General features: G+C 42.1%; 2 protein-coding genes across 6 annotated transcripts; one reads left to right on the forward strand and one right to left on the reverse strand.

Moving 5' to 3' along the window:
- The first annotated feature begins 158 nt into the window (after positions 1–158).
- Positions 159–4,859, forward strand: rac3b (Rac family small GTPase 3b). 2 transcript variants are annotated; one of them, XM_010863840.5, is made up of 6 exons: positions 159–324; positions 1,575–1,646; positions 2,478–2,595; positions 2,798–2,860; positions 3,331–3,490; positions 3,745–4,859. In XM_010863840.5, exons 1-6 carry the CDS (start codon positions 290–292, stop codon positions 3,873–3,875), a joined length of 579 nt encoding a protein of 192 aa, XP_010862142.1. In that variant the 5' UTR covers positions 159–289; the 3' UTR covers positions 3,876–4,859. The 2 variants fall into 2 exon arrangements, with proteins under 2 accessions (XP_010862142.1, XP_019902305.1); XM_020046746.1 differs by having other exon boundaries at positions 3,331–3,494; positions 3,745–3,805.
- Positions 4,860–6,153: 1,294 nt separating this feature from the next.
- Positions 6,154–13,430, reverse strand: dcxr (dicarbonyl/L-xylulose reductase). 4 transcript variants are annotated; one of them, XM_010863858.4, is made up of 9 exons: positions 13,300–13,414; positions 13,015–13,084; positions 12,313–12,410; positions 11,798–11,955; positions 10,663–10,705; positions 10,097–10,196; positions 9,583–9,647; positions 9,215–9,332; positions 6,154–6,351 (listed from the first exon to the last, which is right to left on the reverse strand). In XM_010863858.4, the coding sequence occupies exons 2-9, from the start codon at positions 13,064–13,066 to the stop codon at positions 6,248–6,250; spliced, it is 738 nt and encodes a 245-aa protein (XP_010862160.1). In that variant the 5' UTR covers positions 13,067–13,084; positions 13,300–13,414; the 3' UTR covers positions 6,154–6,247. The 4 variants fall into 4 exon arrangements, with proteins under 4 accessions (XP_010862160.1, XP_010862167.1, XP_010862151.1 ...); XM_010863865.4 differs by having other exon boundaries at positions 13,185–13,414; XM_010863849.4 differs by having other exon boundaries at positions 13,015–13,414.
- Between the last annotated feature and the right edge of the window lie 2,009 nt (positions 13,431–15,439).

The following is a 15,439-nucleotide window of genomic DNA, read 5'->3' on the forward strand; positions in this document are numbered from 1 at the left end:
CATTGTTCAGACATGCATCAGTGGTTTTAATCAGTGGTTGTCGAAACAGGGGACTGGAACGGGTCATCAAACAGGAGAAAGGGCCTGATTCATTTCGGGTGCTCACTGGCCCTTTAAATGCGCTCGGTCTTTTCCGTGGTTTTCTGGCGCCACTCGTCATCGACCCCTTTCACTGCGGCTTGAAAGCTGAGCGGACTGGCCCGCTTCTGATCCAAATCACAGCTATCGCTCTTTGTGAAATATAAAACACACTTCTGTCGACTTTGTGACATCCCCTGGTCCTTCGCAAATGCAAGCAATTAAATGCGTGGTGGTCGGCGATGGGTAAGAATCTCATTGATCATTTTTACCATATTTTTATCGTCCTGTGTGTGTGTGATCAGTGATGCGGTCATGGATGGGAGGAGGATGCAGTTTGTAAGGAAAGGGGCTGGGGCGCTCTGTTACATTGGAGCTCTTCTGAGCATTTTGAATGCGAATGCACGGCTAGGTTAAACAAATTACAATTTACCTAGCCAATTCGAGTCCGTTTATTTGTGAAATTATTCTAATATCAAGCGGAAGGTCGGGAGCTGGGATGTGTACAGTGTGTATTTTTACGTTGAGAAAACGCCCCGGTTAAAGCGATGCTATGGGAAACACCTACTCGCCTCGTAGGCCATCGGAATCAGTCTTCATCAGTGCATATGCGGGCTGAGGAATCTCTAGGCGTTGTCTTATAATAATCACAATTTGCAGCCTGTCTGTTAACATGGAGAATCTACAGTTTTGATTTCGCATCATACATGATCTTTTTCCACGCTTAATAACTGCATCTACAGTATTTGGAGCAAAACAAAAACAAATGTTTTGTTTGAGTAGTATGTAGTTATTTTACAATAACTAGAGGTAGAATTGTCCTAATTCTCTGTTTGTCCTACTTCCCTAAGCCTGGGCTTTATGTTGAAATCTACAGTGTTCTACCAATGCCAAATCCCTTTAGGAGTATTTCTGATTACTGGAGGTCATATATCAATTAATAAAGTCAGTGCATTAGCATCATTTATTAATATTGTACTAGAACAAAATTAGTGACCTGTAAATTTTTTTTCTGTATACATATATATTTGTTTTAATGCTCCTTCCTCCCTGTCCCCCAGCTATGCCCCACTCCTTATCCCCAACCCAGCCATGCAAACTCATAGTAGCACTTGGTAGTGTCTGTCTCATTCACTCCATTTGTGCTCACATACACACTCTCACACCACTTTCCCCTAACCCTGCCTTGCCACTACCAATCTGTTCACTTGGTACTGACATACCAGATACACAGACACACACCACTGCCCTCAACATTTTATGTGCTATGTGTTTGTCGATAACTGGGATTGGGGTGGGGGGGGGGTTATACCCCCAGGCATGTGAATGTAGGGCAGTGTCTGTGGGCCACTTACTCTGAGGTCAGTAGAGGAAAGCAACACCACACGTGCACACACACGAACAGAGTATCACCCTACCTACCTCATAAGTGTGTGTGTCTCTGATTCTTTGTTTTCTCTGTCTCGCCTTTCTGAACCCCCCCTGTTCTCTTTCAGGGCCGTGGGTAAGACCTGTCTGCTGATCAGCTACACCACCAATGCCTTCCCAGGAGAGTACATACCCACTGTGTGAGTACACACACACACACACACACAGATGAGTGACTTTGCATGCCTGTTGAGTGACTGTGTGATTGACACGTAACACACCACCCTAACCCTCCTGGACCAGAGGAACACCTATATAAAAAAAGCTGTTCATTGATTACAGTTCTAGCTTCCACCCTGTCAGGAAGATGAATGATCTCAATCTGGAACAGATGACGAGACTTCCTGACAGGTCGGCACCATCCCCTCCACCCGCCAGGGCATGTGCTCCGCCCTGTTCCCCCGTGACAGGGTGGCCATGTTCAGTCCCGACTCAGTACCCACGTTTGCAGACGGAACGACAGCAGTGGTCTTGGTTTCCAGATATCCTAGACATAAACAAATGGAAGAAGCTTGTGGAAACAGGGGAGCACATCCCAAGACACATTGACGGTGTCACTGTAGACATCACCAAGAACCTGAAATGGTTTCGCCACACACACAGACACAGACACACACACACACACGGTACTGAACAAAGCACAACAGTGCCTGTTCAACCTAAGGCAGCTGAAGAAATGTGTCATGTCCTTAAGGATCCTTACAAAATTAACCATTGACAGCATTCTCTCAGGACTGAGAAGGTGGGAGGGAAAGCTTCTACCCCAAGGCCATCTAGCTGATTACCTGCCCTGCATCGACAGACACACACACACACACACGTTAGCACAATCATGCACATCCACAATGAGCGCACACGCCATGGACACACAATCTCTTGCACTTGTACACAAACACCCACAATCTCAGTTCATAAGCGTTTTAATTTGTACTGTAGATTAAAACGGGTGTTTTCCTCCCAACTCCCTGCAGCTTTGATAACTACTCTGCCAATGTGATGGTAGATGGGAAACCAGTGAATCTGGGTCTCTGGGATACAGCAGGACAGGAAGACTATGACAGACTCAGACCTCTGTCGTATCCACAGACGGTAATGCACAAACACACACACACATGCGCGCACACACATGCAGCTTCAAACGCATTATCTTTCTGTGCGGAATTGATTTGCCACCTACTGTTCTGCAAAAAAAGTTTCTCTTCCAGTCGGTCCCACGGGAGTCGTGTGATTCCATGGTTGGTTGGTCTCAGTGGTTTCACCATAAGGTCTGTCTCTCTATGGCTCTCCCCAGGATGTGTTCTTGATATGCTTCTCCCTGGTCAGCCCGGCCTCCTTTGAGAACGTTCGAGCTAAGGTCAGTACTGAACCTTCCTGCTCATAGCCACAGGAACAGGGGACCTGCCGAGCCTGACCTAAAGAAGCACATCTGCAGCTCTCCCTGGTTTATGTCCTATGGCTACAGTCCTGTATACAGAGAGAGTTTGGCCATTGTGGTTAAGCCTGGAGGTGTTCTGATGCTCTTCGATGACATCACACACCTTTCTGGACGTCAAACACGTTCTGTATTTAAGACTCTAGTTCAAAGTAAAAGTTCACTGAATCTGAGATTTGTGTTTTTTTAAAAGTAGTTTTAAATCTTTTGGTGTAGCGTAATGGTGTTATGATCTAGTCTACCGCGTTCTACTGTTCTGCTCCACTCTGTCTATAATAGTCCTAAAAGCCGTTATGGCCCTTTATTTCTGTAGCTCGGCCAAACTCTGTTTCACCCGTCCATCTTTGACCTTTGACACAAATAAACCTTACTCTTTGTGTGGCGTGTCTCAGTGGTACCCGGAGGTGAGACACCACTGCCCCAACACCCCCATCATCCTGGTGGGCACCAAGCTGGATCTCAGAGACGACAAGGACACCATAGAAAGGCTGAGGGACAAGAAGCTGTCCCCCATCACCTACCCCCAGGGCCTGGCCATGGCACGGGAGATAGGTCAGTCTGTGGGAGTTGTCTGTCCTTCCGTGCCCACATTGGGGGGGGAAACAATGACTGTGATCTTTGCTGATTTCTGTTTCTGTCGTCATACGATGATCGTATTTGTGAGTCTGTACCTTTGGTGTACGTTCCATATCTGGCGTTGCTGGTAGTATGCAAGGTTGACGTCTGTTCACATTTCTCTAGAGTCCTACTCAGGCGTGTAATGTGTTTAAAGAGTAACAAAGTGGTTGTTTGTTGGCGCTGGGCAGGTGCTGTGAAGTACCTGGAATGCTCTGCCCTGACCCAGCGAGGGTTGAAGACAGTGTTTGATGAGGCCATCCGCGCTGTGCTCTGTCCTCCACCAGTCAAGAAGAGGGGCAAGAGGTGCACAGTGTTCTGAAGGCTATCTTTAGTCCAGGAGGAACATTCAACATGGCGACCGTCGTCGTGACGATACGTCCATTACTAATACAGCATCAACATAATGACCACTACTTCTCTTCGGGACATATCCTAACTTGAGACACCACATAACGGAAATGTAACTGACGTTTGTGTAAATAACGCATTCATGTCAAAATACTGGACTTTTTCTCTTCTTTTTTTTTACAATAGGAAAATCGTTTGAGGTGTAGAGATGTTTTCACGATTCCATTTGTTTGTTGTACACAGAGGAAAGCACTCATCTGTGGAGAAAGGTCTCACTCATACAACCCTGCTCTCTCTCAGTCCTGTTTGCTTGTGTTGATAACAGTTGACAACAGCAGTAGTGTGAATACGTGGCTCTGGGTAGAAGCTGCCCTTAGATCCAGATCTTGGATCAGCGTACCCTTCAAATTCAAACCCTGACCGTTTCAAGGGGGGAAAAAACAACTAAACTGATCGTAGATAAGTGTTTAGGGGCAATTTCACCCGAATCTGTGAAGTGAATAATGTGACACGGACAAGCATGCCAGATGGGAGGGGTACAACCTCGCTGCCAGAATAATACCTCAGATGGAGGTGCTTGCATGGGTCTAAACCATCTCCATCTTTTTTTTTTTTTTTTTGTATCTATGTCCTTTGTACATGTCCATTAGCATTTTTCTGTGTGTGCAAGCGCACATGCATGTCACTCTGTGTGTGGGGGAGAGTCAAGTTTCAAGCAGTTTCACACTTTTGGTACTATTTCATATTGTATTGTAGTGATACAAAAGACTGCAACCAACTGTTGGATTAAAAAAAAGAAAAGGGAAAGGACGATCACAACCGTGGTCTGTTTTATGTGTTACCCAAACTAAGTCTAGTGATGTACAAAATAACGTTTAGAGAAGGAATGCATTATGGATATATCTATTTATTATGTACCTGAATATTTAGCTGTTTAATTCCAGACAACTCAAAATAAAAGGAAAATAGTAACTCACTTTGAATCTAAAAGTATCTTATTACAAAATAATGTAATTAACAAGTGCATTTCTGTGGTTGTTTTAGACCTGCAGTACAACTGTATGCGCCCTCTGTTGGTGAGATACAGAACTGCTGTCTTCTCTGTCATGACGTTTTTGGTTGGCATAGCAACTGTGTGGTTGAATAATGTGTCTCTGAGCCTGTCCAAGGTGTCAATACTGGCTCTGGGTAGATTTTTCCCTCAGACACAGATCTGATGTCAGTCAGCCAGCCAGCCCTAACCTTAACCATTAGGGGAGGATTTGCAAAACAGATTTTAGATTAGTGTCTTGGGGGATTTTCATCCTATTCCTTAACACTGTGGGTCAGAATTCTGAAAAGCTATGAAATACTACTGCATGGATAACTGGTTGTACAAGCCGATTGTTATTAAGAAGAAAGCTTTTTTTTTAATGCACTGGCAATGTACTGTAAGATGACTTGTATAATGGTTTAACTGTTTGTCTTATTTTTTATGACTTCACATGTCAGTGTTGTGAAATATTTCAATTTTGTATAATAAATACAAATGTATCTATGTAACAGTTTTTTTTGTGAGTTGTCAGAGTGTGCTAGTGTGTAAATATTTAATTCATTATTTACAGTGTGTCTGGGTTTATATCTTCAAGAATGTTCTCCGACAAATATTATTCTGCAATTACACATCCGTATGTTTGTGTTGCAAAATTGACCTGTCTGTAATATTTGGGGGGATCATCACTCAAATCTTCACATGCACCAGTTGTATCAATATCAAAGCCACATACTCAACCTTGGGGAGACCTGATGTAACACTTGCGAAGCACACTACAGACCAAACCTATCAACAGGAGAAGGGAGTGTCCTTTATTGTTAATTCTCAAAATCTAAATGCAAAGACTACATTTTAGCATGTATTATCTAGGTGAAACTGTCAGAACTAGTTGAAGGAGCACTTGACCGTTAGAGCCGATCATGTTACTGAGCATGAGCACTGCTAGCTAATGTTCCCATGACATCACCTAGTATTGTGATCAGGATTCCGTTGCCCACCAGATTTGACTCAATTGTTAAAGCTTTACTTTAGGAGTACCTGTATAACGGTTACCTTGTTTCTCCTGGTTTTGGGTCATGAAATATGCATTTCTATGTATAACAATGAAGACAACCCATTTTGATTTGCGTCATGCAGCTTTGTTTGGAATCAAAACCCTACCACTATTACTTTCAAAACGAACAATCTGCTTAAAGTGACGAAAAATAAGCACTGCAAAGATTCATAAAGGTTTTATTACTCCGGGTGATAACGTAATCGGTAACATAAAATCAAGTGTGAATATGACTGTGAGGAGGTAGGAGGTCAGGTCAGCAGGCCAGGAATCCTCCGTCCACAGGCAGTGTGACCCCGTTGGTCATTGAACTCTTATCACTGAGCAGGAACAGAATAGAGTTCACAACATCCTCTACCTCTGCAGGGAAGAGAGCACGCACGTCACCACTCATTCCTAGAATCTAACACAGATTTTATCGCCTGATAAAGAGTTGGGTTCTCTGGTTCTCTGCAACAACAAAAACATACAGAGACCAGCATCATTTTCAACTGGTCACACTGGTCTGACCGACATGGTCTGATCAGCAATTGTCTTAACTGGTTCTGAGTAAAGAACCCAGCTGGTTAGGATGACCGTGTTGTGTTTTCATGACCAGTCACCAGCCTTAAAGTCAAACCAATCTTCATTTAAATTCAGACTTAATCAAAAAGGGGGGGGTTACCACAATAAAACTTAAAATCTGGAAAAATGTGTAAAACCCCACAAACCGGAACAACCTTACAGGTGCAGTAAATCAATCCGAGTGGTGTCTGGAGGCAATATCATTGAATACACATAGTCTGTGACCGGTTTTATTAGCAAATGTATCAACGACGTACAACTACAAAATCATTTCCCAATGAAAAACCGTGGGTCAACAGTGGTATTCATGCCATGCTAAAGGCTCGGACTGCAGCATTCAACTCCGGCAGCAAGGACAATTATAAGAATAGGTATGACCTCAGGAAGGCAATAAAAACAGCAAAAAGTCAATACAGAGTCAAAGTAGAATCTCTCTACCAGGGCTCCAATACCAGGAACATGTGGACTGGTCTGAGAACCATCACTGACTATAAAGGCTATTCAGGCAGTGTGGGGGAAGTGTCTGCTTCTCTCCCAGAGGAACTGAACTCTTTCTATGCTCGCTTTGAGAACATCATCCCTGGCATGGATACTCAAATGGACCAGGGCGGCTGCCCTTTACAAATGACCAGGTCAGACATCTGTAAAGCCCTGAAAAGGATTAACACCCGCAAGACTCCTGGACCAGACAACATCTCAGGCCGTGTTCTCAAGGTCTGGGCTGACCAACTGGCTGATGTCTTTACTGATATCTTCAACCTATCGCTACGTCAGTCAGTGGTCCCCACCTGCTTCAAAAAGTCCAGCATTGTTCCTGTGCCAAAAAAGCAAAAAGTCCTCTGCATGAATGACTACCACCCTGTAGCATTCACACCAATCATCATTAAGGGCTTTGAGCAGCTAGTTAAAAATCACATCACAGACTCCATGCCTGCAACACTTGACCCACTACAGTTTGCCTACAGACAAAACCGATCCACAGAAGATGCCATTGCTCCAACCCTCCACTCTGCACTCTCTCATCTGGACAAGAGGAACACATGTGAGAATGCTATTCATTGACTACAGCTCAGCATTCAACACCATTGTGCCCTACAAGCTGGCGGTTAAGTTCTGGGATCTGGGTCTGGACCCCACTATGTGCAGATGGATCCTGAACTTCCTAATGGGCAGACCTCAGGTGGTGCAAATGGGTAACACCACCTCCTCTCTGACTCTCAGTACTGGCTCCCCCCCAGGGCTGTGTGCTGAGCTCACTCCTGAACTCTCTCTTCACCCACGACTGCCGGGCAACCCATATCTCCAACACCATCGTTAAGTTTGCTGACGACACCACCGTCATAGGCCTGATCTCTGACAACGACGAGTCAGCCTTTAGAGACAAGGTAAGGTCACTGACTTTGTGGTGTCTGGAAAACAACCTCCAGCTCAATATCAGCAAAACGAAGGAGACGTTTGTTGATCACGGTAAACAGCGGCAGGGAGACCACGCCCCCATACACATCAATGGGTCTGCAGTAGAAAGAGTTCACAACATCCAGTTCCTTGGTGTCAAAATCAGCGATGACTTGACCTGGTCTCTTCACTCTAATTTCGTAGTGAAGGAGGCCAGGAAACGCCGATTCTTCCTACGCCGATTAAGGAGATTTGGCATGGATTCCTGGGTACTTCTACAGACGCACTATCGAGAGTATCCTGTCCGGCTGTGTCACAGCCCTCGACCGTAAAGCACTTCAGAGGGTGATTAAATCAGAGCGCATCACAATGTCTGACCTGCCATCCCTGCAAGATCTCCACACAGAGAGGTGTAGGAGGAGGAGCAAACGGATCATTCCAGATCCCAGCCACCCATGCCACAGACTGTTTACCAAGCTGCCGTCAGGCAGAAGGTACAGGAGTATTTAGTCCAAAACCAACAGGCTACGTGACAGCTTCTTTCCACAGGCTGTAAGGCTGCTCAACTCAGGAACCCCTCTTCCCTTCCATCCATATTTCATGCACACCTGTCACTTTATATCATGCACACCTGCCATTTTACATGGTTGTACAGTTGTATAGTTATTATTATTGATGTGTGTTTTGTGTAGTGTTTTTTATTGATTGTGTTATCTTCTTATTTTTATACTATAATTACTGTTACTTTTTAACTTTTAACTGCACTGGCAGGAGTAGGAAAACCAATAATTTCATTGCAAATAACAAATAAACCTTTGAACTGAACTGAGGTGCAGTAAATCAATCTAACAGATTGGATTAGTTTAAGAACATTTTATATTTGTGTAGCATCAATAAATAATTTGTTAATTAAGGTACAAAAAACATTTGAATAGTTAAACTGAAATACACATTTGCTGGGTATTGTGGTGATGACAAGGTTTGCAGATGAGCCAACATTTTATTTCTTAGGAGTCAACCTTATTAGAAGTTACAATTCAAGAACCTTAATGGTATTTGTTTTTTTTTTTAAATTATGAACGTGACTTTATTATTTGATGGCTGATCACCAGCGCTAAAAACACAGCTAGGGACCAACCCATGCTGTTCTATGACATTTATTTAATCAACTAAATGTATGGGCAATCAGACGTTAATGATTAGCATTGCTACAAACAACAAACACCCGCAAATGTGCAGTCATACAACCAAAACAATTTGTCACCTGCGAATCGTCCCAGGGGAATGCGTGAGGTCATGGTACTGGCCTTGTTCGGGTCACTCCAGCCCAGCTTCCCCATCTCAGTCATCACTACTGTAGGATTTACACTGTTCACACGGATCTAGCAAGCAGCCGGTAGCACAGCATATCAGTCAATAGAATAATCAATCCACCAATATATCCATGTATCCACTATGAATTACATACATCTTTTAGTCAATACACTAAACTAAAATATCAACAATTACTCAATAAATCAATACATACAGTAGCTGGGCAGTAAACATAGTGCTTCAGACTGTGATGAAATGGGCTGGTCATATGAACAATGTGTGTATTGATGTATGCTCTCTGCTCAGTCTCCTAGCTACCTGATAGGGTCCCAGCTCCAGGGCCATAACTTTAGTCAGCATGTCCAGAGCTCCTTTAGTGGCACCTACATGCAAACGGACGTGGGCATGCACACACACACACTTTCTTTAGAGTCAGTAGTATTCAAAGGGATAGTTTACACAAATTATAAAATGGCCTAACCCTGTAAGCAGTCAATGTACATGGTTTGAAACCAAATCCCTGCTTTTGTTTGGTTTCTCTTTCTCGGTTTCCAAATGCTAATAATTTAGCATGCGCAAATTCCAAGTCCAGAAAGTGCAATTAGCACTTTTTTCAATCATTTCAAAATCATCCAAAAGTATCTGGAATAAATTTTGAAGCTCCACATTTGAGTGAAAATTTTTAATATTGATACCATGATTTGAATGGGATTTGTTCCACAAATGCTATAAATTAAATAACAAAGTAATTTATAATTACATATATTGTTTATCTTAAAATGTAAAGTATATTGTCATAGATCTGTAAATTCTGTTGATGGTGGTCACTCACAGTAGACAGTGTGGTCTCGGAGGGCACATTGAGATGCCTGACTGGAGATGTTCACTATGGAGCCTCCTGTTCCTCTGTCTTTCATGCCACGGGCCACAATCTAACCACACAAACACACTGTTTCTTTGAAAGTATAGATTTTCTTAAATCTCTAAGCTTAAACTAAAAATGAACCTAACCTAACACAAAGGTGCATTAAGTAAAATGTTTGCATTGTTAATTCAGAATATGTCCATAATATATCTTAATAATACTGGAATGATAGTGTTTCTCACCAGTAGGATTAAAAATATGTTTTTTAAAAGTCAATGGAAGGCAAACCAACTTCTGGTGTGAAATAGAAACACCCTCCCTCTCTTGTATTAGCGAAGCTAAGACACGTGAACATCGGTCCTCTAACGATCAATGGCGGATGGAAAAATAAAATCCCTTGATTATTTCCTGGTTAACTCAAGTTTCAATTTAATATCAGACATTTTTTCAGCTCATGGAAATGCAGGAAAACAAGCAAACACAAGTTATGTTACAGTGAGCCAATTCAAACTGAATTCAAAATGTCTTCTTACCTGAGAGACATGGAGAGCAGCCTTCACATTGATGTTGAAGGACCTGGGGAAAAGGAAATAATCAATACATTACACATGGATTTATGGAATACACTTTTCAATGCCCATTATGTCCAGACATTAGGTCGGGTTTGTAATATTCCTGATGTAAATACTGCTACCAGGCCGCTATATTTGACATTCTATTATATGAAAGAGAATATTTAAAATAGGTCTAATTCTATTTAAAATAGAGCTGGGACAATAAACCAATTATCGACACAACCATACTGAGTCATTGCAGGCCTTTCGCTGATGTAATTCATTACAATAACAAAAGACCACCTTAAACCTTGTGCCACTTCGGAGGATATATAGTGCCTTTAGTAATTACTAGGGCAGTGAAGCTTTTTGTCTTATTTTGGCTCTATAACCCAAAAGGTTTAGATTGGCAATCATACAATTACAAAGAGATTAAAGTATAAAGTTTTATGTAAATTAATTTGCATTATAATGGTTAAACCTATTAGATACATATTTGTTTACTGGGAACATTGAATGTATATATGTAGTCTTCTAGGTTTTGTGTTTGCCTTTGGAGTCTGCTTTTGGTGGCTGTCACCATAAGAACATCATTAAAAAGTAGGAAAGCACTTGGAGCAATTCTAACAGCCTGGTAGGCCAAAGAAGACCTATAGATTGGTTGAATGAAGAATGATCACCATAATGAAAGGGAAAAAACTGTCAGAGATCAGGAACACTCTAAAGACATTGGCATGCCAATATCCTCTGCAGATTTACCCCCAAATTACTCAAATTATTTTCTAATCATTTGCACCTTTTATCGTACCTGATTCAAACATTTGACATTTTATGTCATGGTAAAATTAGGGGTGTACTAACTTTTTCCACATAAGGAAATTACATTTCTGTTTATTTTAACTGCATAAATAGTTTAAAAGTTAATTGTTTGTGTGATTTGTTATATTAGGTTACCTTTATGAATGAATGTGGTTGGAATTTAGCTTAGATATTCATGTGTCAACATATATGTAAAAAAAGACACAGAGCTTGGAGTGACTTGTGTTTATCTTCTGTGACTACGAATTACAATGAGTTAACAAAATCACGGGAAAGCGATGAGAGAAACTTTTACGTGTCAAACTGGTCGGGGGTGACCTCTAGGAAGGGCTGCAGCATGGCGCAGGCCGCGTTATTCACCAGGAGATCCACATGGCGGCCGGCCTCTCGCAGTGCCTCCTCCGTAGCCCCCCAGTCCCCTAGGTCCACACACACCGGCCTGACGGACGGACACTACAGGGAACAACCAGCACCAGACACCAGAACCAATCACAGAGAGAGCCCACAGCGGAAAGAATCACCGCAATGAATCACCACAACTAATGTCTGGTCGTCTTCAGCCACGTAGCGGGGAGGAAACAACGGGACAGGGAGATGAAAAGAGCAGCGGGGAAAACGAGCTAGCCTCTGAAGATATGTGTTTAGGGCTGGTGGAGCGGATAGGTCCAATGGGGACAAAAGAGCAAGCTACAGGCGGTTGAGCTTGGGGGGAGGGGGACACAAGAGTGGCTGTGGGGGGCGGGGTGTCTACAGGGGTACAAGAGATGTATAGGGAAGGGGGTTGTGTATGGGGGGTGCAGGGGGGGGTACCTCCAGCAAAAGGCTGTCCAGGTCAGCCTGTGTGCGTGTGACAGCCATGACCTCTGCCCCGCACCGTGCCAGAGCGAGGGCCGTGGCCCGGCCGATGCCTGTGTGAAAATACCCCCAGACACAATGGCCATTATTCACCGGAGCTCTCAGTGTGACGGCCAACCTGACACACACATTCCGATCGTGTTTAAGCTCTTCGGTCACACAGACACACACGTTGTGGTAATGACGGCGGGATGTTAGTTAAAGCTTGAAACGAGACAAAAGTTCAGTTCAATTGTTGTTGGTGCAAAACGAATACAAAACTATTTAAATCTCCAAATTACTCTCAAACTATAAAGGTCAAATAATTGAAGCATGTTGTACTTTAATTTCAACAAATATAACTTTAGTTTGCGATCACCATCATTACTTTGAACATTCTCAGTAATTATAAACTTTTCTTTATATATTTTTTTCTTTGATGATCACTGGTTATTTTCTGATCGCACAACCAGTAGTTAGGACATTTATGGACAAAATGCAAATGTTGAAAGAAACACTTCCAATAACACGTCCAATGCATAATGATTATTATTATTCTACGCTTCAAATCAGCTCTAGGTGCATTTGGATGTGTTTTTGAACCAAACCAGACGGTGTCACTGTATCATTAAAAATTGAGGAAGTTCTGAAAATCTTGAATGCCAGTAATTTTCTTACCTTTCCCCGCTCCTGTGACAAGGGCCCGCTTGCCTGCGAAAGTGATTTCCATGGTACTTCAGCCTGATTACTGCCAGTTTAGGGCCGAGTCGATAATTTAGTTAAATGGTGAGCAAAGGAATGCAACATATAACATTCAATACCACATGCTATAGCCACGAAATCGATACCTTGCCTTCCTCACTATCAAGTCGTTATATATGCCGATTTCAGGAAATCTTAATTCGAAACCAACAGTCGCATATTGCAAGAGACTTAGATGAAGTAATGGTGGAACTGATTTACCCAGTCGTTCCTTTCTGGTGTTGTTGTGCATGAAGTTTAGAATGACTGCGGAGAGCTCGAAGTTCAAGTTTAGGACAACGCTAGCAGGAAACAACGTTGCACAAAATGTTGGAAGAAAAAGTGACGAATTCGACCAGAAGCGTATAGGAACCCTACAGAATAGAACAGATGATTCAACAACATCTAATTCACAAAATATTAAAATGATATTTTTCACTTTAAAATTACTGCATTTTCATTCTGTTTTATTGTAGAATTTTAAAAACATTAGTCGAAAAATCCTTTAGGATTAAATGTTGAGGTACCACTCTATACAGTGGCTCTCAAAAGTATACAACCCCCTAGGACTTTTCCACATTTTATTTTTACAACATAAATGAACACAAAATATCTGAGTGAAAAATAAAATTTACACATTGTTCTAAATTAATTACAATTACATTGACCTGCTGGCAGATGAATCTTCTCCCAATTCTCTGGTTTGCTCTTGAGGACTTCAGAAGGTTTTCTTCTGGGATTTCTTTGTGTTTTGCTGTATCAATTTTGCATCAGTCTTCACAAGCATTAGTATCCCCTTAGCATGATTCTGCCACTACCATGCCTGACAGCAGGGATGGTGTTCTTAGGATGATGTGCGGCTATGCTTGTGCCAAATGTAACATTGAGGCCAAAAAGCTCTAATTTGGTCTTATCATAGAATCTTCCACTTGGTCTCAGAGTCTCACATATGGCTTCTGGCAAACTAGCCGAGATCTGGTGTAAGTTATTTTCTTTTTGCCTCTCATAAAGGCCACTTTTGTGAAGCACTCGGGCTATTGTTGCATTATGCACAGTGTCTCCCAGCAATGGAAGACTGTAACTCTATAAGTTGTAATAGGCCGTTTGCTGGCCTCCCTGACTAATGCTCTTCTCACCCAGATACTTATTCCATAGGAACTGTATGAGTCCTAGCCTTTTTTGGTGACTGTATAACCAGTTCTAGTGAACCCCGGAGGTAGCCCCTCAGTAAGCCTATGGTCTCATGGGTTGTATTTAATGATACAATCTGGAAATAAATGACATAGTACAAACTTTTCAGGGACCAGCTTTGGCTTGACGTGGCCGCATTTACAACTAGCAGTCAGAAATCACAGAATGCATCTTTAAGTACCCTGTATGGATAGACCGCTGGTTGGGGACCATATTTATGTTTTAGATGGATACTCCGTGTCCAGACTTTTTTAATTGGAACCAATCCTATTCGATTGATGAGGGTCTTTTCTTACAATTATGATAGGAACTAGGAATTCTACTAGTCTTCCCTTACTCGATTTTCAAAGGGATATATCCTCCACTAAGAATCTTAAAGGATGGGTTCCAAAGCATGTGTTTTGGATTATAGATCCCATGGTTTAGATAATAGTTTTTTTTTGTGTATCGAATTAGCCAATAAAGTCTACTCAAAAAGCACTACACGTCTTTATGTGAAAGTTACAGAACATTTTCCAAATCCTGGTATAATCATTGGACATGGCTTCAAACTCAGGAGTTATTACAACTGCGATTAAGTACTGTTCTAAACCAGTTGAATTGTTGTTCTGGCTCTATAGTGATTAAGACCCAGACTCTCATAGTAATAAATCCACTCTTGCTCCAGGACCTCCCTCGGTTGGGTGGAATCATCTGGGCCTGTTTTATTACAGCATTGAAACGTTGCCTTGTGGGAATGCTGGGCATGTATCACTCATAAGAGCAGTGCTGTTCAAGGTCCCACCTTTTTACATGTACAGTAGTGTTATTATTGTCTAAAAAGCTATAAACTGATCCTTAATCTGACAGACTTCATTACAGGCTTAGTTGTCAAATTCTCCATTGCGTTTTAGACAGACAGAAATCCCTGCAATGAATAAATCAATTATATCAGAGTTATCTTCAATGCAATTTTTTTCATAATATGCTCCAATAAAACATTAAATACACCCCCATGAATTAGCTCACTGCCAAGCTTCTTGGCCAAGCACGTTGTTTTACAGGGTAAAAACCAAGTAAAAAACAAAACCTCAAGCGAAGTTGAAACTCATCTGTCTTCTTATTTGTGTTATAACAACAGTAAAATTACCAGTGTTTGTTGTGCCTTCTTATTGTTTTTCACTATGTTTGT

This window comes from Esox lucius, chromosome 5 (genome assembly GCF_011004845.1).
Source record: "Esox lucius isolate fEsoLuc1 chromosome 5, fEsoLuc1.pri, whole genome shotgun sequence".
Classification (NCBI taxonomy): Eukaryota; Metazoa; Chordata; class Actinopteri; order Esociformes; family Esocidae; genus Esox; species Esox lucius.

Bases quoted from the DNA above. Each gene is read 5' to 3' on its own strand.
- rac3b (XM_010863840.5), top strand. From the start codon at position 290: ATGCAAGCAATTAAATGCGTGGTGGTCGGCGATGG. The intron at 2,861-3,330 runs GTCAGTACTGAA...GGCGTGTCTCAG, and splicing joins TTGAGAACGTTCGAGCTAAG to TGGTACCCGGAGGTGAGACA. The intron at 3,491-3,744 runs GTCAGTCTGTGG...GGCGCTGGGCAG, and splicing joins GGCCATGGCACGGGAGATAG to GTGCTGTGAAGTACCTGGAA.
- dcxr (XM_010863858.4), bottom strand. From the start codon at position 13,066: ATGGAAATCACTTTCGCAGGCAAGCGGGCCCTTGTCACAGGAGCGGGG. The intron at 9,333-9,582 runs GTAGCTAGGAGA...GCTGCTTGCTAG, and splicing joins TGGAGCTGGGACCCTATCAG to ATCCGTGTGAACAGTGTAAA. The intron at 6,352-9,214 runs GTGACAAATTGT...TCTTCCCTGCAG, and splicing joins TCCCCTGGGACGATTCGCAG to AGGTAGAGGATGTTGTGAAC.